General features: G+C 41.6%; 1 protein-coding gene across 4 annotated transcripts in view; it reads right to left on the reverse strand.

The window, feature by feature from the left end:
- Positions 1-23681, reverse strand: part of slc36a1 (solute carrier family 36 member 1) — a 116868-nt gene that overhangs the window by 24588 nt on the left and 68599 nt on the right. For 3 of the 4 annotated variants that reach the window (XM_060928022.1, XM_060928023.1, XM_060928024.1), the window contains 3 exons: positions 23260-23358; positions 22975-23141; positions 12704-12873 (listed from right to left, as the gene is read on the reverse strand). In XM_060928022.1, the coding sequence (XP_060784005.1) occupies positions 12704-12873; positions 22975-23141; positions 23260-23358 (436 nt within the window). Of the gene's footprint in view, positions 1-9288; positions 9447-12703; positions 12874-22974; positions 23142-23259; positions 23359-23681 lie in introns of those variants that run through there. The other variant, XM_060928025.1, reaches the window with a different exon arrangement.

Here is a 23681-nt window from a genome sequence, read left to right on the forward strand (position 1 = left end):
GACCATCCAAACCAATTTCCTTTCAGCTGAGGGTGACAGTTTGGGCTTTCTTGAAGCAAAGTGGCTTGGCAAAGTGACTACACCTTACAATAACTTGGATACAATTGTTTGAACTGATCTTGGAATTTGCAGTTGTTTAGAAATGGCTCCAAGAGACATTCCAGAGTTGTGTATATCTGTGATCCTCTTTCTCAGATCTGGACTGAGCTCCTTGGACTTTCCCATGTTACTGTGTGTTGGTCAATCCAATGAGTGCTGTAAACAAACCCTTTTTATGAAGGCACAGAGAAGCTACCAGCTGTAGTCAATCATGATCACTAACAGGAAGTTAAGAGACCTTGACCAGATAAGAGACATTTTGGAACGTTCAGTACCTCTAAATTAATAATCTAAGTGAGCGTATGTAAATTTTTGACCCTGTATGTATAATTTTGACCCTGTGTTGATTTCAGAAAACCCAGAGAAAATTAACTTGTGCACCAAATTCTAGTGTTTGTTTTAAATTAAAGATGTATGCTGTACATTCTGCCACAGAGAAAGAACAGTTCAAAGAAATTACTGAAAGCCCAAATATTGCCATGACATTCATATCCAAGATGACATTAATGTCGCTGTATGTAAACTTCTGACCACAACTGTAAATAGGGTGCATAACAAGACAGCATGACCCCTTTTACACATCTGGATCAAGGCGGAATTCTTACACCTTTCTTCTGTCTCACATTCAAATGTGGAACGGCGGGTCTGTGTTTTTCCACCTCTGAGCCAGAACGATTGGTAGTAACAGAGCTGGAATCAACGTCTGTGTAAAAGGAAAAGCCGGAACGGCGGGACAGGGGTGCGATGCGTTTGACCCTGACATTCTAATTTCCGAGACCAGCATGAATTCATAGGTCTCTGTCGATGGCATCTAAGCTCTGCGCGCTTTTCTACCTCAAATTGCTTCATACTTCTCTTCACTTTCTCCTCAAAATATTTCTGATCAAACAAACATGTGGCTTGCACAATTCTCTCCACTCCTCTCCTCCTCATTCTCTCTCTCCCTCTCACTTTTGAGCACAATTTTCTGTGACACTTTTCCAGAAAAGCTGGCTTGGTTTGTCCTCTAAAGGACACAAACATGCTATAGCCTCTATATTGAGGCCGTTACTTCCCTTAAGTATGAATTATTTAACGGACGTAATCACGTTGCATATGTTGCTCAGTAACTTTGCTTGTGTTTGAAGAGTGGTATAAATGTACACGGCTAACAAAAGACCCAATATGTAAAATATACCCAATCATGTTACTGACCTGGGCGGCATGGTGGTGTAGTGGTTAGCGCTGTCGCCTCACAGCAAGAAGGTCCTGGGTTCGAGCCCCGGGGCCGGCGAGGGCCTTTCTGTGTGGAGTTTGCATGTTCTCCCCGTGTCCGCGTGGGTTTCCTCCGGGTGCTCCGGTTTCCCCCACAGTCCAAAGACATGCAGGTTAGGTTAACTGGTGACTCTAAATTGACCGTAGGTGTGAATGTGAGTGTGGATGGTTGTCTGTGTCTATGTGTCAGCCCTGTGATGACCTGGCGACTTGTCCAGGGTGTACCCCGCCTTTCGCCCGTAGTCAGCTGGGATAGGCTCCAGCTTGCCTGCGACCCTGTAGAAGGATAAAGCGGCTAGAGATAATGAGATGAGATGTTACTGACCTATTGCCAATTAACCAAATTAGGTTTTTTTTTTTAGCATTACACAAACTTTTCAGTCTTTTGTTGCCCCGTCCCAATTTTTCTGAAACGTGTTGCTGACATCAAATTCAAAATGAGCATATAATTTTCAAAAGAACATTAAAATTTCAGTTTGAACATTTGTTACATTGTCTTTGTACTATTTTCAATAAAATATAGTGTTTCCATGATTTGCAAATCATCATATTCTGTTCTTATTTATGTTTTACACAGGGTCCCAACTTTTTTGGAATTGTGGTTGTATATTGTGATCAGTTATAACTTTGATAACATTTGAAAAACTGTTCTTGTTTAATGTGATGAATTTCTTTGTTAGGTGTGAGAAAAACTGCTGCGTGCTCCTGACAGATGTGCTATGACCATGGTTGCCAGATCCACTGAAGAAATGTGGCCAAGTAGTTCTTTTACCAAAATCTTAAAATGATTTTTGTATTACAAATTTTTTTTCATACATTTTAAACTCTGAGACATATCCCAGTTCTGCAATGCTTCCAGAAACATGCAACCTGACTCCAACGAATTGCCCAAACTATAGTCCATTAACAGAATATGTAAATAAGCCAGGCGGCATGGTGGTGTAGTGGTTAGCACTGTTGCCTCACAGCTAAAAGGTTCTAGGTTCGAGCCCAGAGGCCGACGGGAGCCTTTCTGTGTGGAGTTTGCATGCTCTCCCAATGTCTGTGTGGGTTTCCTCTGGGTGCTCCGGTTTCCCTCACAGTCCAAAGATATGCAGGTTAGGCTAATTGGTGGCTCTAAATTGACCGTAGGTGCGAATGAGAGTGTGAATGGTTGTTTGTCTCTATGTGTTAGCCCTGCGATGACCTGGCGACTTGTCCAGGGTGTACCCCGCCTCTCGCCCATAGTCAGCTGGCATAGGCTCCAGCTTGCCTGCGACCCTGAACAGGATAAGCTGCTACAGATAATGGATGGATGGATGTAAATAAGCCACACTTCTCATCTCTCGATCCCTGTGCTATCCGTCTTTACGTGTGATCCTCTCTCAATGCAAATTTCTAAAGGAGATAAGGGCATTTTCCGTGTGGTGTTTTTCACAGAGAATACATCTTAATTGCACCTAAAAGTAGATAAAAGTAGCTTAGCACATCTGGGCAAAAACGCTTGTCCAGTCAGAAATGTAAGGTTCAGGTCTACCAAATTAATGTCAAGTATTAACACTGTACTGTCTTTACATCTTTCACTATCTTTACAGATGTCAAACCCGTCTCTGTTATTACCAGTCGTTCTGTCTCAGAGGCAGAACAACATGGACGCCCCTTTCCGCATTCGGATGTTTTATACGAACATAAGGAGGAATAAAGGCATAAGATTCCTGCCTCGAACAGGTTGTGTAAAAGGGGCTTATGAAAGTCTTCTTCACCCTATCTTTTTTCATACAAATTTTGTTATCGATTTCTATTTTAGGACTTCTACATTATCGAGTACAAAAACATTTTAGAGTCGAAACGTTCATTTTCCAGCACAAAATTAAATGTTACGGGAAAACAAATTTGTATCTGAGCAGCATATTACATAAGAGACCACTTTTCAGATTAAAAATGAAAACATAATGAAGGCTGCTGGGTTTTGGTGCAAAATTAAGAAGCGAGTGTGACAGACAAAGTGTCCAGAAGAACTGGGGCTGGTTCTGTAAGATGCTCAGTAAAACCTACAGCTCATTTCCTTATAAAACTGCACTCATTGTATCGGAGACTGCCATATTTTTTTTTTTTAAAAGCAAAGGGTCGTCTCACACCAAACATTGATTTTGTTTCATTTATTATGGCTTACTGCTGTTTATAGTATTTTTTAATGCTGAAACATTTCATATCATTATTTTTAAGCCATTTTTGGTCTACAGCATTTCTTTACATGCGCCTAAGGCTTTTACACAGTACTGTGTATATAATGCACCAACGAGAAGCCAAGTTTTCATTACAAGAATTTAAAAGATGTTGGAACGTTCCTTTAATATATTGTACATCAGATTTTCACTATTGTTTCAGCTAACATGTTCCTTCAATATACAATGATGCCTTTTGGTCTCAATAATGCCCCGACTATCATTCAGTGAATCGCGATCATGTGGTATTTGTAACTGCAAGGCAAACCTGGGCAGCGTGGTCATTTATTCATTAAAAACAATGATCAGATGATGGGGAGACATGGTGGGGAAAAATATCGTCCATGTTGATAAGGATTAATTCCAGTATTAAAATCCAAGATGGGCAGCACGATGGTGTAGTGGTTAGCGCGGTCACCTCACAGCAAGAAGGTCTGGGTTCGAGCCCCGTGGCCGGCGAGGGCCTTTCTGTGCGGAGTTTGCATGTTCTCCCCGTGTCCGCGTGGGTTTCCTCCGGGTGCTCCGGTTTCCCCCACAGTCCAAAGACATGCAGGTTAGGTTAACTGGTGACTCTAAATTGACCGTAGGTTTGAATGTGAGTGTGAATGGTTGTCTGGTGTCTATGTGTCGGCCCTGTGATGACCTGGCGACTTGTCCAGGGTGTACCCCGCCTTTCGCCCGTAGTCAGCTGGGATAGGCTCCAGCTCGCCTGCGACCCTGTAGGACAGGATAAAGCGGCTAGAGATAATGAGATGAGATGAAAATCCAAGATATGTAAAATTCCAACCAAGTGGGATTTACTCACCCAGTCTTCATCAATTATGGATCTTAAAGTGGCATTCCACCATTGGATGTATTTTTTTGGCATAAAATACAATATATTTTATGACATGACTAGACAGAGAAATCTTTTAGCTTCAAAATGATATATCAAACATAATTTTTTGACAACGACAAGTATATTAATTTTGTGACCAAAGTCACCTACCCTTTTAATTTCCGCGCGGTAGTGAAACGTGATGTCATCGGCAGGTTCCCCTTCTTGTGTACCACGTGTCGGTCTATTTTTAGACCAGGAAACCCCCAAAGTGAGAGAGTCATTTCTCCTCGTATATGGGGGCCAAAAAAATTGCGAAAAATTTTGAGTTAATCTTTCAGTTAGCTAGATTTATTGGTATTAGCTAGATTTATTGGTATTATTTTTATCGCGTTCTATCCGCCATTGCTGATAATATGTGCCACGTCACACGTGACGTGGTACACAAGAAGGGGAACCTGCCGATGACATCACGTTTCACTACCGCGCGGAAATTAAAAGGGTAGGTGACTTTGGTCGCAAAATTAATATACTTGTCGTTGTCAAAAAATTATGTTTGATATATCATTTTGAAGCTAAAAGATTTCTCTGTCTAGTCATGTTGTCATAAAATATATTGTATTTTATGCCAAAAAAATACATCCAATGGTGGAATGCCACTTTAAATCAATAATCTCGCTCATCTGTGGCTGCTATAAAACCCTTGACCTGTGCCACTTGACCCATCACCCAGTGCATACTGCCCCTTAGTGGTTAAGTGACACACACACACACACACACACACACACACACAAAGAGGGATTGAACAGCTTGTGTACCAGATACAGAGTTACTAAAAGGAGATGCACTATTAAGAAAACGTGACAGAAAAGGTTCACAGGGCATCTGGTTGAGATGACACTACTGCATACCCTGCAGGCAACAAGAAACCCCCCCCAAAAATTTTTTTAAAAATAAAAAAAAGGTGCAAGAGCAGGAGGTTTTACCTTTCCTGAAAGTGTGAGAAAGCAGTCAGATATAAGATTCAGATATGATGAAATCAGATATGCAGCGGTCCTTAGTACCTGGTCCAGGTCGTGGTTGTTTAATTCAGGCTACCAGGTTTTTTGAGAAATAGAACCAAATTAATTAGTACACATCACAGACAGCTCGAAACAAAAATAACAACTGCATAAGACCGATTAAAAACAGTTCCATACACATCTCCAACTGAAACCAATTATGTACTCAAGTGTTGAGGTGAGGAGACAGTTTAGGTCTGGGTGAGGTTTGTTGAGGTTTAGGCCATGCCAACTTCAGGCTTAAATCTGAATACAGATTCGTTGTGTGGACCACTAAACAATTACAGATACAGATAGTGGCACTGTATTAAGGCCCGGTCCCACAGTCCCGATAACTATAACTACAACTCTAATGATAATTATAAATAAATCAGTCTCCTGCAGTTTATATGGTTGGTGGTCACACCAGACCGATGACGATACCTATAGCCCAGGGCTGGGTTTATCCGTATCAGTGCAATTGCTTCTGGAGCCATTTTTTCCAGGCCTGGACCTGATCTGACAAAACATCTGACCAATCAGGTAACTGTTTCCATGTAACATTGCCTGAGCACGTGCTATTTTTCCCTGGGCATCTTTGTACATCCTTACTGCATCATGAAGTCATGGAATACAGATTCACAGAAAATAAAGAATATAATACAAAGCACGGATCTTTTGTGCACGGATATGTGATTTTCTGTGAAATATCAATGGTAAATTAATAAAGTAAACATATAAATGCAAGTAAGATATTTTAATTATGAACTTCAGCAGTCCAAACATTTAATTGTTTTAGACTTCTTAATTTTTTTTTATCCATGATGCATCGTCTGTATGAAATCCGTAACCAATCTGTAATATACTGATACGTACGTGACCAATCCGTAAATTATTAGCATCCGTGATGCATCCATAACCACTCTGTATTTTGTATCCTTTATTATATTTCCGTAGTTGGTGACCTATCCGTATTATATCAATCACCGGAGTGTATGCATGGGTTGTTTTGAAGTCCAAGCTGTACAGTATGACCCAGAATAATGTGTTACTACTTGGGAAAACTTCCATGACTACTCCTAAGTTGCATGCATTTATTTCCAGAGATGGGGGGACTCGAGTCCATGACTTGACTCGAGTCCGACTCGAGTCGCCAGATTTGTGACTTGTGACTTACTTGATCAATATTAAGAAAAGACTTGACTTGACTTTGACTTGCTTTTCCTGACCTGCGACTTGACTTGAGTCATGTGACTTGACAAGTCACATTACAAAAACCTGTCTGGTTAAAACATGCCTTGTTAAAAAAAACAAAACAAATAAATTATTAGATCGATATTGCTTAATTGTGCGCGGGTGTTCCTGGCCTGCTGCATATCAGCAAACCTGGCAACCCCACTTCCTCCCAACGCAACGTGCAGGCATGAGCGATCAGATGGAGAGATGGCGAGCTCTTCGACCAACACCATCCCGAAAATTATACATTATGGATTCAAAGACTATTGGACAACACAAAATAAAAGAGGAGCGACATGCAACATCTGCGATGCTAAAGTTTCTGATACTGCAAGCACTACATTAAATTTCATCAGACATTTCAGGACAGCTCATAGAGAAAGGTGAGTAACGATGTGACTTTTGCTGCTTGGCTGCTAACATCTGAGACTTCTACAACAGAGACTACTAGGCTATAGTGGCTTGATACGTTAATATTTTAATATTAGCTAAAAAAACAAAACGTACCGTAGAATGCGAAATAGCTGCAAGCAGTGCTAACGTTATGACTAACAGTTAGTGCTAGCAGCGTCTGAAAACAATGTTCTGGTGTTACAGCTAACTTAGTTAGCACTAACGTTAGCGCTGTTTGCAACTATTTAGTCTACTACTTTGTGTTTTTTAGCTAATATTAAAATTTGGCAGTTTGGTGATTAAGCTCATTAATGTAAACACGTATGGTCAAAGAAAGAGCTAGTTGAGGCACGAGATTAAATTTAACATAACGTAAGGACAAGAGGGGAAGAAAAACAACTGCAAACAAAATTTGAACGATGCATTTGCACAGAGACGGTTGGACTTTGATTTGCATCCCTGAGCTTAAACACCAAAACTGGCTAGTCATGAATGTAGTCCTTTGCACAGGGAGCACTGGCGTGCACACGCGCGCTTACATTTCTCCAGTTGGAAACCTGCGAGCTCTTTCAGGGTGAAAAAAAAAAAAAAAACAGCCCAGCACGCAGTTGCGCACTTCTTGTTCAGACAAATGATTTCGTTTTATCAGCAAACCCAGAGGATTTCACACACTGCTCAAATGTAACGAGTAACGACTGTATGGTACTTCAGTAACTAATGATAAGTAAATTGGAACTGCAATGTGTTACGTTCCTATGTTCCATCCTGACAAAATGTTTAGATATGAAGAGTACCTTCGCTCAAAAGCAGCTCCAACGACAGACTCAAGTCAGCCACCAATCTCCCAGTTCATCACAAGTAACAAGCAACACTACACTTCTAGCCATCCCCAGCAGAACGCCATCACACGTTCAATACTTTCAGACCTGGTTATTGATTGCAACTTACCATTGTCCATCATAGAACACCCAAGTTTCCGGCGCTTCATGTCTATTGTTGACACAAGGTACAACCCTGTAAGCCGAAGAACTCTTACTTCAAAACTGGATGATGTAGTGCTGGAAAAGCAGACAAAACTAAAGAACAGTCTTGCAAATGCTGAAAATCTGTCAGTCACAGTTGACATATGGTCAGATCGGAAAATGCGGGGCTTCCTAGGAGTTACTGTTCACTGGTTGGATATTGGAGAAGGTGGACTAGTCCTGAAATCTGCTTTGCTGGCTTGTAATAGGTTCAGCGGTTCCCATACAGGGGAAAGAATATGTGAGGAATTTGAGCAAATTTGTGACGAGTACCAAATCAAAAGGAAGCTATTGCACATCATATGCGATAATGCTGCAAATATGAGAAAAGCATTCAGCACTTGTTTTCCACAACATGGAGATGAAGAGGATGACGAAGATGAAGGAATTGAGGACAACAACTTGTGGACTGACTTGCCAGTCGAAGACCAAGAGAGGGTGGATGGTTTTCTCCAAGATAAATCTCAGACAAGACAGCAGTGTTTTGCCCACACGTTGCAGTTAGTTGTCGGGGATGGCTTAAAAGACACAAAAATAGCTAATGCAGCTCTTGCAAAGGCCTGCAAGCTGAGCAATTTACTCCACAGCAGCACTTCCTTCAAGGACATTTTTGAGAGAGAGTTTGGGCAATCTGGCATCCCTTCCTCTGTTGTCACGCGTTGGAACTCAACACTTACGCAGTTGAAAGCGGTACTGAAATGTGACGCCACAAAGCTCACCGCCATTCTACAAGAGTCTGGCCACAAAGAGATAGCATTCACATCAAGAGAATGGAGTCAAATCCAAGAGTTGGTGCATGTGCTTGAGCCTTTTGTCGAAGCCACTGACCTCACTCAAGGTGAAAAAGTGATAACCATAAGTGCAGTGGTCCCCTGTGTCCTCTCCCTCAACCACCATCTGGAAAACTTAAAAGGCACTATGTGCTACTTGGGGGCCTTCATCAAAACCTTACAGACATCTCTTCAAAGGAGGTTCAAGGGGATTTTCGTAAATGTGAAGATGGCAGAAAACTCATCATCTGATTGCCAGCCATTGCCCTTCTCTGACCCACTGTATCTGAAGGCAGCCATGCTGGATCCTTCGTTTGGCAGCATGTGGGTCATACATGATGTTTTGGTCCCTGACAACACTAAGGAGGAGGTGTCAAAGATGATCAAAGGTATGTTACAGCTTTATTGTAAATACATATCAAGTTAATCCATATATAAAAAATATTGTGGTATATACATTATCATATTACTTGGTGATTGAGTGATATTGTTTTTGCTTTTGCTCAAGACTTGATTCTGGAAGAAGCAGTGAAAGTCACTCCAACGAACCCACGCATAGAAGAGGAAGAAGAGGCCCAGGCGACAGAGCCGCAGTCAAGCCTCTTTGCATCCTACCAGAACAAGAGACAAAAGAAGGACTCTGCGTCAACACCTCATATGCAGCTCACACACTTCCTGGACATTTGTAGTGGACAGGACTGTCTCCACTTCTGGGCACTGAACAGGCACACCCTTCCTTCTCTCTTCAAGGTTGTGGTAAGACTGTTGCATATCCCTGCATCCAGTGCCCCGGTTGAACGTGTGTTTAGCCATGGTGGTGTGATCATGAGACCCCATCGGTCGCAACTCAGTGCAAGGGTTTTAACTAGTTTGGTTTTTTGCAAGTGTAATGGCCACTGGTAATGGCTCACAACTCAAGATATTCTGATGCTTTGTTACTGTAGGCTCACATTGTTTTTCACATTGCTCTCTCTCTCTCTCTCTCTCTCTCTCTCTCTCTCTATCTCACACACACACACACACACACACACACACACACACACACACACACACACACACACACACACACACACTCTCTCACACACACACACACCCACACACACTTGTTGAATTAAGCACATTGTTCTTCAACTGTTCCTATGTTTCTTTTTATATACAGTATGTGATAATTGCCACAGATACCCGACCACAAAATGAGCAATCCAGTATTTCAGTGTGTGCACATTTAGCTACAGTGCTTCACTCATTCACACACACACACACACACACACACACACACACACACACACACACACACACACACACACAGAGGGAAAAACAACTGTTGTCTTCTGACTCAGGATAACAGATTTTCATATTATTATTATTAATGTATTATCATACATTGTTTAATTTCACATACAGTAATGAGATTATTTCATGTGGTGTAAGTAATAAAAATCTGTTTTAGATTCATTCATTTTCAGCTGATTCATTAACTCGTTAGTGTGCATAAAAAAGATGGTTTTGGTTTGGTGAATACAGACATTTGAAAAACTAATGACTTGACTCGTGACTCGACTTGACTTGCTTGACTTAAGCTCTGCTTGGACTTGACTTACTTGATCCTCCTATAGAGATGACTTGGACTTACTTGAGACTTGAGGGCTAAGACTTGTGACTTACTTGAGACTTGCATGTATGGGACTTACTCCCATCTCTGTTTATTTCCCTGAGTGGCAGGACCAAGCGATATTATAGTCAGGATTGTAGTTGTGGTGTGACTGCTCCAGACTGGAACTAAATTCAGGTAGCGGTATAGTCATAGTTGTCAGTGTTGTGGGACTGGACCCTTACACCCTTGATAAACAACCATAAAGCTAATGACTCCTCTGCTGTTAGACAGTAATCTGGTGCTGTTGCTCTTTTGGGGCATTTATAATGTGCTCTAGCCTCCACCTTGCTCGCTGCTCCATTTACCGATAAATGTATTGTAAATGTATGGCAACTTGAGTTTGCAATGACTACTAGTGATCTAGTACTAATTTAAGATTTGCAGTCGCTCCAGGTTTTGATTAGACACGCTACTCCTAGATACCGCCAACTTAAAATTCCTCTGCACAGAGCAACAGATTTCAAAATAATTCACAGTCTATATTATTAAGAGTCAGGATAATGACCTACAATCAGTGTCTCCACACCCTGCGATTTAGCCGTTCGATCACAAAAGTCGTTTCCCACCAAAATGACCACGTTTACGCCAAGTGTGAATATTTTAAAAGTCTACCAGCACTTAAAGTGCCATTCCACCATTGGATGTATTTTTTTTGGCATAAAATACAATACATTTTATGACAACATGACTAGACAGAGAAATCTTTTAGCTTCAAAATGATATATCAAACATAATTTTTTGACAACGACAAGTATTATTAATTTTGCGACCAAAGTCACCTAACCTTTTAATTTCCTCAACTTTTAAAGCAAGACTACAGAGCTACATCTGTTCAAGTCCATAATAAAATGTATAGAGTTCATTAATTCATTCTTTCATCTTCAGGAACCACTTTATCCTGGTCAGGATCTTGGTGGATCCACAGCCTACCCAGGGAACACCAGGCCGGGATAGAAATACAGCCCTGAAGGAACACCAAGTCATCACAGGATACCATGCACATACATGTGGAAGAAATTAGGAGCAACCAATCCACCTAGCAATATATCTTTGGGAAGTGGGAGGAAACTGGAGAACCCAGCACAAAGGGACATGCACACTCGAACTGGAGACCTCGGAGCTGTGAGAAGGAAGCGCAACCTGCTGTACCACTGTACCATCTAACCGAAAGCTGTTCATACATTTTACTTTGAAAATGCCATGATGTATTACAGATAGGTGCGGCTTTCTGCCCTCAGTTTACACAGGCAACTCCAGAAATATTGGTACTCTTCAAGAAAGAAATGGAGGAAGGAAACCATGGCCTAATGGTTAGCGAAGCAGCTTTAGGACCAAAAGGTTGCTGGTTCGATTCCCTGGACCAGCCCTTGAGCAAGGGCACCTAACCCCCAACTGCTCTCCAGGCTGCTCTGGACAAGAGTGTCTGTTAAATGCCAGTAACGTCATGCTGTTGGTCCCAACGATGTTGCACACGGGGTAAAATTGAAACATCCTTGTATGTATCCAGTACTATACTTTTTGATTTCCTCATACCCTAAAGTTAGCAAAATCACAGGGAGTGAGAGCTTAATGGCACCTAGTGCACATTAGCCAGGCATGAAATCGAGTCGTACATGAGCTGATAGTCAACGAGGTGCATAACAGAGTTGGCTATAAGCCATGTACGATGAGATTGAGTGGAATAACTTTTGTTCTATCCACATTCACTGGATGTTGCGAAACAGAGCATTTTTACTGTTATTTTTTGCAAATTCAATCAATAAAAACTTTATACAAAACGTCTGACAATCATTTCTGCTTAGAAAGTAAACAAACCGATGAAATGGCAGTAGCAATTTGTGAAAATGTGCTAATAATAATAATAAAACAAATAATAATAATAATAATTCTTGAAATATTAAAAAAAAGTTCTTCCCATGAAATACTTTCATTCCATATTTTGTTGCTTTTTTTTGTATTTTTTTGGGTTTTGTTTTCGAGTAGAGAGTTTTTATTTTGTCCTCGGTTGGTTCAGCAATACACTCCGCTGTTTTGTTTTTCTCTACTCATGGTATATGAGCTGATAGCCTAGTAGTAGAGTAGCCAATCAGAGCACGCAATTGCTCACATCCAGTGAATGTGGACAGAGCAAGTTACAATATATCGTGCTTGTGTGTTTTATGAGGTGGGAATGTGCTAGGCTTTTTGATATGTGTTTTCTGTATTTTGTCTCACATGTAAGAAGGACGAGGCCCACACGAATGCTGAGGTCCACGAACAGTGCCAAGCTGGGCCGGACCCGCGCCACTGCCTCGGGAATCAGGATTTCGGCTGGTACGTAGAACTGCAGAGCGTATGTAATATAAATCCCAAACGAGTACAGCAGCTTCACAGCCTGATACAGCCTACAGAGAGAGAGAGACATACAAAAACAGCAGATCCACAAAATCAGGTTCAGGAACTCACAAAGTAAATACACTATAGACCAAAACCCTGGCAGCATATGGGACATACATTCTACTGCACATACTAATCAACTCATTAGTGGGGAGTAGTCAGATAATCAGTGCAGAAGGTAAAGAAATGCAGGCTAAATGTACTTTCAGACCAGATGAAGCCAATTCTAGCCGAGTGCATATCATGCAAGACTATTTATTTATTTTTAAATGTAATATCTTATTTAATTTGCTTTAATAGGCAATTACTACTGTGATATCCCGAGAGGCTGTGTCGTTGAGGGGCGCTACGTCACACGCAGAAGGCTCCAACTTCTGGCAGCTATAACTCCATCTGGTGGTGGAGTTAGGAACTTCACCCCTCAGCACACAACACGGCAGCACACCTGTGGCCAATGAGGGCCTAATGAGTAAGAGGGCTTTGTGAGAGTTCAAAACTCTCAGTATGAAGGTGGAGGAGAGAGGTTCATGGACTCCCATTGCTGAGTGGAGTATTTGTCGAAAAGTTCATCTGGAATTCTTACCTGAAGGATATTGCACTGAAGGACTTGCGTTTGTTATGAATGCCTGCTACTGGGCTGCCACCGGGCTAAAGACTACAGGGATTGTTGACTGGACTCAAAGTAAGGCAGAAGATTTTGTTTGTTCTGAGAACGGGATATTGGACTGAAGGAAACCTGCCTATAATTTTGTTGTTCTAAAGCCAGAGACATTGGTTGAGTTTGACTTTTGGGAATCCATCTTCGGTTGAACATTGGACTTTGAGTTACCTTTTCTGTTTAATTTCCTGGCATAACATTAAAAACCTTGATTTATTTTAACCTTTGTGTCCTTGCACTGATTGAAGGGTCCCGCCGAGAGCCGGCCAGCCTCTCGTGATATCACACTACTTTGAGATCACTTCATATGAAATGTAAAGAAATGAGTGAGACTTTTTTTTAATCCCACTCAAACCAAATCCTGAAGGAATTCTTTATCCACACTGCTATTTTTTAGTTTTGTCCTTCAATAAAACTCAAAACCTTTGCACTGTGGCACAGTGAATTATGCCATGACCACTGCTGTGTCAAATCATATTACTATGCAATCCCATTCCAGCCACTTTTGTGCACGGTTTCCACAGCTAGTGTAGAGTCTGTCAGTGATGTTTGCCTTCTGACAAAGGCTGATCCAGGCCATTTTCAGACGCTACTGAGGATGGAGTTGAACATGGTGGTTCATCTCCTGTTTCATTATCAGCCTTGAAAAACCTCCTGCTTTAGACACTGCATCCTCCATCCAAGGAAATAGCTTAATGAGCAGCCAAGTACGGGTTTTTAGATGGACATGAGCTACTATGCTGCGTGCTCTTGTTTCCAGAATCTACAATTTCAGCTGCCAGGAGTCCATCCAAGTTCATTTTGAGAACTGGTATATCCTTAAAAAGTGTACTAGGATACACAGATGTGTTATGATTTATTGATTTTTCATCATGCAAACAGGGTTTTCTCCCGGGTACTGAAAAACATTCTCCACTTTTTCCTTGAAAAATAAAGTCAGCTAAGCATTTTTCACTTTTTCTTAGTCTGTATTTTTCCTTAATTACTGACTTAAAGTGGACTTAATACAGGTTTATATCAACCAATTCAGATACTTGTACAGATACAGGCCTCTCCATTCCATATAAAATTTGAGCTCCACTCCAGCCTCGAAGAAAGACTTGATTTTGGGCGCCCTGTGCACCATCAGGCTCAAAAACCTCTTTAGTTTGAGCTTACTTCAGGTTATTTTAGCATGGAATTATTTCAAAGAGGTATTACGACTCCCTTTACTTCAACTTGACTGACAACTGAACAGAGTTGAGAAGGATCTGGGAACAACCAACAGGGAAGGAATCCGATTTTCCAATTGATTTATGAACTGAACACAAAAGGACACCATGTTTTACATCATATATTTAGCCCAGGGGCGTTTCTGCTCTAGCTACTGAAAAGACCAGGGGGGCCATGTCAGGTTTTCCTGGCGCTTGTAATTTTTAAGGGAGATTGGCATCAATAGGTTGGGGAGATTATATCTAACTTTACAAGAAATATCACCCACACACATTCAAAAGTTATGGCATCTTTAGTAATGATGTCTTTTTACATTTATGTACTTCACTTCAGTTTCTGTCTCCTTATTATTGAGCCATTATCAACACCCATAATGTCTCAAACTGACGCATGTGTCAATTGACTATCAAATATCACTAGTAAATTAATCATCATCAGTTTAACAGAAACATCATTTCTCACTCACATCTCTCTCCTTTAGGACCACAAAGATACCAATTCTAAGCTAAATTATTATATTACAGCATTTAAAATCCTAGATGACATCCAAGTCCATTGTTTTCTATTAATATCTTACTTTTTTTTTGAGAGCGAAAACACCAGGGGCTATAGCCCTGAGTGATGGGGCCTAACGACGCCACAGCGATAGTCCCGAGAACTCAACACACCACGGCACCTGAAACATAGAGCCCTTTAGTCGCTTGCCGGCTGACAGCACTTTCACTTTTTTTTTTTTCTCTAATCAACCCCTGTATTACTGACACTGCCCAATATGCTTGGGGACGGCAGGGGCTCCGAGTGTGCCTCCCCTGTGCCCATTTTGACCTATAAATCTTCTTTAGTGCTTGAAGACCGCCCCAAAAAAAACCTTCAGCTTAGACTGCGCTATTGTTTGGTTCACACAGAGATAATTACACCACCACACCAAGCCGATTAAGATGCACTGCGATTGGTCAAAAGCTTGGCGCCCATTTGGTCGTTATGTGTAGTCGATTTTTACTGGTCACAAGCACGTGCTCATTGTTTACACTCTGGCTTCTCGCCATCTCTTCACTGGGGTTGGATTTTGGCAGCCGGAGGGATTTCTAGAAAAGATGAAATATGATAATGACAAATACATTAGTCACTGTGACGACTGCTAGTAATTTTCTCTTCCTCACTGATGGATTATATTCGTCAATGACGAGCACCAGTGGGAGCCCTGTTCAAACTGTAGCCTAAAAAAATAAAAAATAACTTGAAAATGGAATTTAACCTGTATATTGCTGTTAATTGACTTTTTTTTTTTGTTTCAGCACTTAAAAAAAAAAAAAGAGAACTAGTTGACTGTCAGAATTACTATTACTGGTCAGAATTCATAATAATATTTGTAGTCATGTTATGCCTAGCCATACTGGCTTACTACAAAAGCAGACTACTTATTCTTCACAGGGGATTGATCGTTATAATGTGTGAAAAAGTACAAAAGATGCTCTTAAAACTGCTTTTACCGCAAAAATAAACACTATTTTTTTTTATATATACACTAACAAAAGGTAGAAGTGTAATTTCTTTGGTTAGTTTTGATTCTACCATACAAAAGTCTCATAATATTTCAGGATTAAAGAGATCATTAAAAGAGTATTAGGTAATGTAGGTACAGCCACAGTCCTGTCTAGAACTACAAATCCCATCAACTAACTTCCGCGATGACCTACGTCATGCCTAGGCGGGATTACCTACGTCACATCCCCCCGACTCCATAAGTGACTTAGTCATCCTCCATTCTTTCTCTCTCGCTCTGTGGACTCCGCGTCGTACAGACATAGAGACACCCACTCATTAGAACATCCAAAATCAAGACGTCTGCCTTGCAAGAAAAGAAGACTCCGCGCGCTTTCGTATTTACCACTGGCCACGGTAAAAAGTACCTAAGTTGCGCCGTCTCACTAAATTGAGTTACAACCGGTTTTATTTGATTATTATAACTAACATTACGGCTGCAGCCCAAGCAGTTAATTAAAAGTTAGAAGCGACCGGATTCCTTCTGACTTAATCGCTGTGCACATTATCATCAGAGACTCTTCCTCACGAACGACGAAGCTTCGGATCAAGAATTCTCTGCGCTTTACAGAAGCCTCCGCGAGCACCCGAAATTCCGCAAAACTTCGGGACATCTCTGCATATTCTGCATAGAAACTTCGGGACATCTCTGCATATCCTGCATAGGAGCAAGATATTGGAAGTAAGGCTGGCATTTGGGCAAACTAGTCTTAGGAATTAGCTTTATGAAGTAGTGTGAATTTAAACTCAGAAACTGTTTAATTGTGCACACTGATCATTGTGTTCTACAATTGTTCTCTCTCCGTTGTTTAATAGATAGGCTGTTGCATGCTCTTTGTTATCTTCCCTAACATCCTTTAATTTCATTATTACACACATTTTGACCTCATCAAGATTTCAGTGGATTTGGTAATGTTATAAAGTGGGATTAGCAACCACGACGAATTCCTTTGTCTCAAGAAACTACAAGGTGATTTTTACCTTCCCCCCCACCTTAGATAACATTCCAAACTTTACAGCGCATCCTCCCGCGCGCACATTCAAACTCTCTTTGTCTCCTCCTCTCTATCTCTTCCCTCGCTTCCTCCCCCACATGCGCGCACGCACACACACACACACACGCTCATCACATACTACCTCACTGTTTTGCTGCTGACCATATTGAATGTATTCAACTGCTATTACCCATTTAGTATTATTGTTATAATAAATTCAATTATTCTGTTAAACTGTGTTTGTCCGTTTTTGCTGCTGTATTTCTTGAAGTCACACAATCTCAAAGAACTCCAAATTGCCTTCACCCAAGAGTATATGAGTGCTATTGGCTGTAGTGTCTATGTAATACAGTAAGTAATACATTATTGCTGCATCAGTAGTGATCATAATAATTTGGAATATACCATAATTTAGCTGTTTGGTAATTTATTATTAAACACCAAAATTAATGGTATTATTAATGAGACTGATTTAGTGAGACTGATCACTTAAGACCAATTGCACCCACAGTAAGATATGTGAAATTTGTAAAGAATATGCCTGAGTCTGAAATCACTCCCTACTCACTACTTTGGGCACTATATAGTGAGGACGCCATTTTGTAGTGCTGTCTGAAACAATAATGAGGATTACTACACCCGATATAGTGCACTCAAAGTATCCCCCAATGCATCACAAAAAGTAGTGTACAACCGATGGTCACTAACCAAGCAATATGTTCCATCATGCATTGCAGTCGTGCTGCAAGAAATCAAATTAAAAGTCTCAGATTTGATTTAATAAAAGGCAGCATCAAAGAAGAAAGTATTCAGCCTTGATTTAAAAAAACTGAAAGATGCAGCAGACACAAAGTACTTTGTACTGATTAATGTGGGAAATACGCTCCGTATAATATGGATTTATCACAAAAATACATGCATGTGCTTATTTTGAAAATCCACCAGCCAGCTGATCTGGCATGTTTTAATTGTGCAACAGTAAATGACGTAAATACCAGCGTGACGGACTAGTGTCCGAAAGTGTTCTTTCATTTTACCAACAAGCTCACTATATAGTCCTCTATATAGTCCTCTATATAGTAATTCCCTATATAGGGAGTAGTGAACGAGTGAGTGATTTCTGACACAGGGTATGTTTCTAACGGTTAAATCATAGTCATCGCTGCCGAACTCGATCCAGGCTTGAGGTGAACCATGTTTGGTTGGCTTGGCCCAGAGTTGTAGCAGCAGGGTGGCCCACTCTCACTCACGGGCAATTTAGAGTAGCCAGTTAACCTAACTGCACGTCTTTGGACTGTGGAGGAAACTCATCCAGACACGGGGAGAACATGCAAACTCCACACAGAAAGGCCTCCGTCAGCAACTGGGCTCGAACCCAGAACCTTCTTGCTGTGAGGCAACACTGCTAACCAATACACCACCTTGCCACCCTAATGTTTTAATACACTGAGTTGAAGGAGATTTGATTTGTTTTTTACTCCTTTACAATACCCCCCCATGTACATAAAGCTCTGCCCCCAGAACCTCCAGTGGTTCTTGGCATTCAGCTGACTACAGAGAGTGATAAACGCGGCACAAAAAAATAATCAGCTGCTCTCTTCCCTCCCTGGACGATATCTCTAGGTCCCACTGCCTTAGAAGGGTTGACTCAATAACCTCAGACCCCTCGCATCCAGCCCACCTATTAGTTTAACCTGTTGTCCTCTGGGAGGTGCTACAGGTCAATCAAATTCCACACCACCAAACTTTCTAACAGTTTCTTCCCCTGGGCCATACACACCATAAACAATCACTGACACTTCCCCCCCACCAATTCATTTACTCATACACACACACACCTTCACCTGCTCCAAGGACTACTGCACTATTTTAAGAACTTTTTTTTTATCAAAAGTTTTAACTTTGTATTACACATTTGAAATGCCACCTATTTTTATATGTTGTGTTCTTTCTTTCCTTTTATTTATTCTATTATTTGTTTCTGTACACTGTTTTGGGTAGAGCTCCCACAATTTCGTTGTTTTCCACTGTGCAATGACAGTCTATTCTATTCTACTCTACTGAAAGCCATGTTATAACCCAATAAACATGTGCACTTCAGCTCATACTGATTTATAAGAATGATCGAGAGTGCAAGTGCTGCCTTGTTTTTCTTTGTAAATAAAACAAAAAAAAATTCTAACTTTGAAAACATAAAATTAAATCTAGCTAATGAAAAGCAACAGGAATACACAAAGAAACAGAACCATGACTGCTCCTTGACATTTATTAGACGCTTATCTGGGCTTTGACGGACATGTCTGTTTCTGCCTGTGTAACTGGCACACAGTTTACACTTTCTTCATTCTCTGTCGAGAACAGCACACGGACAGGATAGAGAGGTGTGACTGTATTCTGAGCCACGTGCTGAGGCTGTTTTGCAATAGCTATTCTGTTTAGCTCCATTCTCAGTGATCCATTTAGGCCACATGCTGGTGCAGCTGGCAGGAGAACGGCCGAGAGCAACCTCCTGCCTACGCTGTCAGACTCGATTATGGAGAGCAGCAGTTGGCGCATGCCTGCAAACTGAATTGATCAAACAGTCAAAACGTGTTTGCCTTCGACACCTGAAAACTTGCTCAGCTGACAGTGCTCTGCTGCTTGTCTGTGCCATAAAGTGGATTATTATACATACAGGACACTTTTTCGATGGAATAGAAGAAGAAGAAGCATTTGTCACATGCACAGTGAAATTCATCCTCTGCATTTAACCCATCTGAAGCAGTGAACACATGCACATACACCCAGAGCAGTGGGCAGCCACACTAGAGCGCCCAGGGAGCAGTCAGGGGTTAGGTACCTTGCTCAAGGGCACTTCAGCCCAAGGCCACCCCACATTAACCTAACTGCATGTCTTTGGACTGTGGGGGAAACCGGAGCACTTGGAGGAAACCCACGCAGACACGGGGAGAGCATGCAAACTCCACACAGAAAGGCCCTCTCCGGCCGCTGGGTTCGGACCCGGAACCTTCTTGCTGTGAGGCGACCAAAAACGTGTTCTATTCCCTTCTAGCGAGTTTCGTTCATTTGGTTTGATAGCATGCAATATTGTTCGTATATTGCTTATCCTATGTGTATTACGTCACTCTACCCAATAGAGAATGAACGTTGAATATGGTTTACGATATTGAATAGTTGTCAAGACGACATTACACGTCGGAGACATAAAACTTCCGTGCTAGTGAGCGATTGTGACAATTTGCAAACAAACATGGCCACCAGGTTTGCTTCATTAAATACGGAAGATTTTGAGAGATTTTTGAGAGAGAAAGATGCGTTGAACATCTCAAAAGAATGTATAATAATAATAATAATAATGGCTTTTTTTCATGGTCTATCAGATATATTCCATTCAGCTACTCGTCTTCAACTTGTTCAATATCATGCTAGCTGAATGGAATATACCTGATATACCATTCAACGCCAGCCAATATTATTTAATTATTATACATACAGGCCACTTTTTTCATGGAATAAAAACATGTATTCTATTCCCTTCTAGTGGGTTTATTGATGGCATGCAATATTGTTATCATATCGCCTATCCTCCATGTATTATGCTACTCTCCCCAACGGAGAATGAGCGTGCAATATTGTTATAATATTGCACATTGTCAAGACAACACGACGTCACACATCGGAGCTCATGCGAAGAACCAATGACAAAACTTTTCTGCTGCGCATGCGCACAATCATTTCTTTGTCCACCAGGAAAGAGAAGGCGAGGCTAATCCAGTGCTACTGCTAGGAATAAGCACTAAATAAATAAACTGAAAATGCGCTGAACACCCAAAAGGCTATCAAAACTTTGTTATATATTCTTCACGCATATTTACAAGAGAAAAAAAAAACATACCAACAGACATCGAAAAACTGGAAAAGACACGTCGGAGATGTAAAACTTCCACGCTAGCGAGTGACTGACAGTTTTTAAACAAACATGGCTACCAGGTTTGCTTCGTTAAAAGCGGAAGAATCTGAGAGCATTTTGGCTGCAAGGTCACTCTGTTGTGTGTAGTTGTCGATATTGATTTTAAAAGTAACTAAGTAAATTATACAAGGATAATAATAATAATAATAATAATAGGGGCGGCACGGTGGTGTAGTGGTTAGCACTGTCGCCTCACAGCAAGAAGGTCCGGGTTCGAGCCCCGTGGCCAACGACGGCCTTTCTGTGCGGAGTTTGCATGTTCTCCCCGTGTCCACGTGGGTTTCCTCCGGGTGCTCCGGTTTCCCCCACAGTCCAAAGACATGCAGGTTAGGTTAACTGGTGACTCTAAATTGACCGTAGGTGTGAATGTGAGTGTGAATGGTTGTCTGTGTCTATGTGTCAGCCCTGTGATGACCTGGCGACTTGTCCAGGGTGTACCCCGCCTTTCGCCCGTAGTCAGCTGGGATAGGCTCCAGCTTGCCTGCAACCCTGTAGAACAGGATAAAGCGGCTAGAGATAATGAATGAGATGAGATGAGGGCCGGCACGGTGGTGTAGTGGTTAGCACTGTCGCCTCACAGCAAGAAGATCCGGGTTCGAGCCCCGTGGCCGACGACGGCCTTTCTGTGCGGAGTTTGCATGTTCTCCCCGTGTCCACGTGGGTTTCCTCTGGGTGCTCCGGTTTCCCCCACAGTCCAAAGACATGCAGGTTAGGTTAACTGGTGACTCTAAATTGACCGTAGGTGTGAGTGTGAATGGTTGTCTGTGTCTATGTGTCAGTCCTGTGATGACCTGGCGACTTGTCTTGTGACTTGTACACCCTGTACCCCGCCTTTCGCCCGTAGTCAGCTGGGATAGGCTCCAGCTTGCCTGCGACCCTGTAGAACAGAATAAAGCGGCTAGAGATAATGAGAGAGATGAGATAACAATAGGCTTGAATGTGCTAGCACTGGCCTGTGCTAGTACTACACCAGCTAGAAGGTAACTGGACTGCCGCGCTAACAACACTGAGTTGCAGGTAATCTAGTGCTGGCCTTCACTAACATTACTGCTACGCTGGGTAGAAGCTAACTGGACTGCCATGCAAACAGCATCCAGTCGCGGGTAAACTCACCTTGGCCTTCACTAACGCTACTGCTGAATGCTACACCGCGTAGAAGGTAAATGGACAGCTGCGCTAACAGCACTGAGTCACGGGTAAGCTAGTGCTGGCCTTCGCTAACGCTACTGCTACACCAGGTGGAAGCTAACTGGACCGCCACACTAACAGCACCGAGTTGCAGGTAAGCTAGCATTGGCCTTTGAGAATGCAGATATGAAGAGTGTGTATGTATAATAATAATAATAATAATAATAATAATAATGGCCGGTGTTGAGTGGTATATCAGCTATATTCCATTCAGCTAGCATGATATTGAAGTGGTCTTTGACTCATTTAATATCATGCTAGCTGAATGGAATATCTCTGATATACCACTCAACACCAGCCAATATTATTTAAATATGATGTACAGTAGAGTCTTGAGAAGATTAAAATACAAAGAACAAACTTCCTTCATCAGCATGCAAAAGGTGGCATTCAGCCAACTGAATAATCTCTTTCATTTCAGCTTGTGAGAAATGCAACATCGATGGGACACGTGACTGCGACGGGTCACTGAAGGTCTAGTGAGCAAGCAGATGGATGGAGCATAATTTATTGGAAAAAATGCAGACGTGTGCACGAATCTCACCAGCAGTCGGGTAAGTTGAGTGTGATGCTGCCTTTTATGAGCATGCCGAAGCAAATGTAGCCGATGGTGCCAAGGGAGATGTATAGGAAGGTGACAGTTCCCATTCCCAAGTACAGTACTTTGCTGAAGTGCTGTGGTTTCTGCATTTTGTTCTCTAGTGGCAGGACCTGTGGGTTCAGATGTGAGAATAATGGCATTTAAGGCCAATTTTGCTACTTTTGCTGGGTGTAATAATTAATAATTAGAGTAAGATACTGGATTAAAAACTTCAAAATGAACACTCACGACACCGATTCCTTCAAAGGCAAATATAGCAGTTCCAAAGAATAAAGGGTAGTCTAAAGGTTTTCCAACCAGCGGAAGGTTAACAGGGTATGGAATATGCTGAGAGAGGGGAAAAAAAAAAAAAACACACCACACAACAAAGCATATTGACACAGCTAGTCAGGTAAGCACATGAATAATACAATAGTTCTGCATCAAAATTAAATAAAAGAGGCTTCGGAGTCAAGACAATTATCAGGAAACTGACTCTGGGTCAAATAAATCAGTGCTCGATTCAGAGGAGCTCACTGGCAGCCCAGTGAGAAGTGTCACAAGCTGGTAGAAAGATAGCAGGGAGAAAAACAAACCTTCATTACAACAACTGAAAGGCAATGAAATGGGGCGTTACTGTTCTTCACCTTTTTTTCACCCCCAAGCTAAGT

This window comes from Neoarius graeffei, chromosome 8, assembly GCF_027579695.1.
Source record: "Neoarius graeffei isolate fNeoGra1 chromosome 8, fNeoGra1.pri, whole genome shotgun sequence".
Lineage (NCBI taxonomy): Eukaryota > Metazoa > Chordata > Actinopteri > Siluriformes > Ariidae > Neoarius > Neoarius graeffei.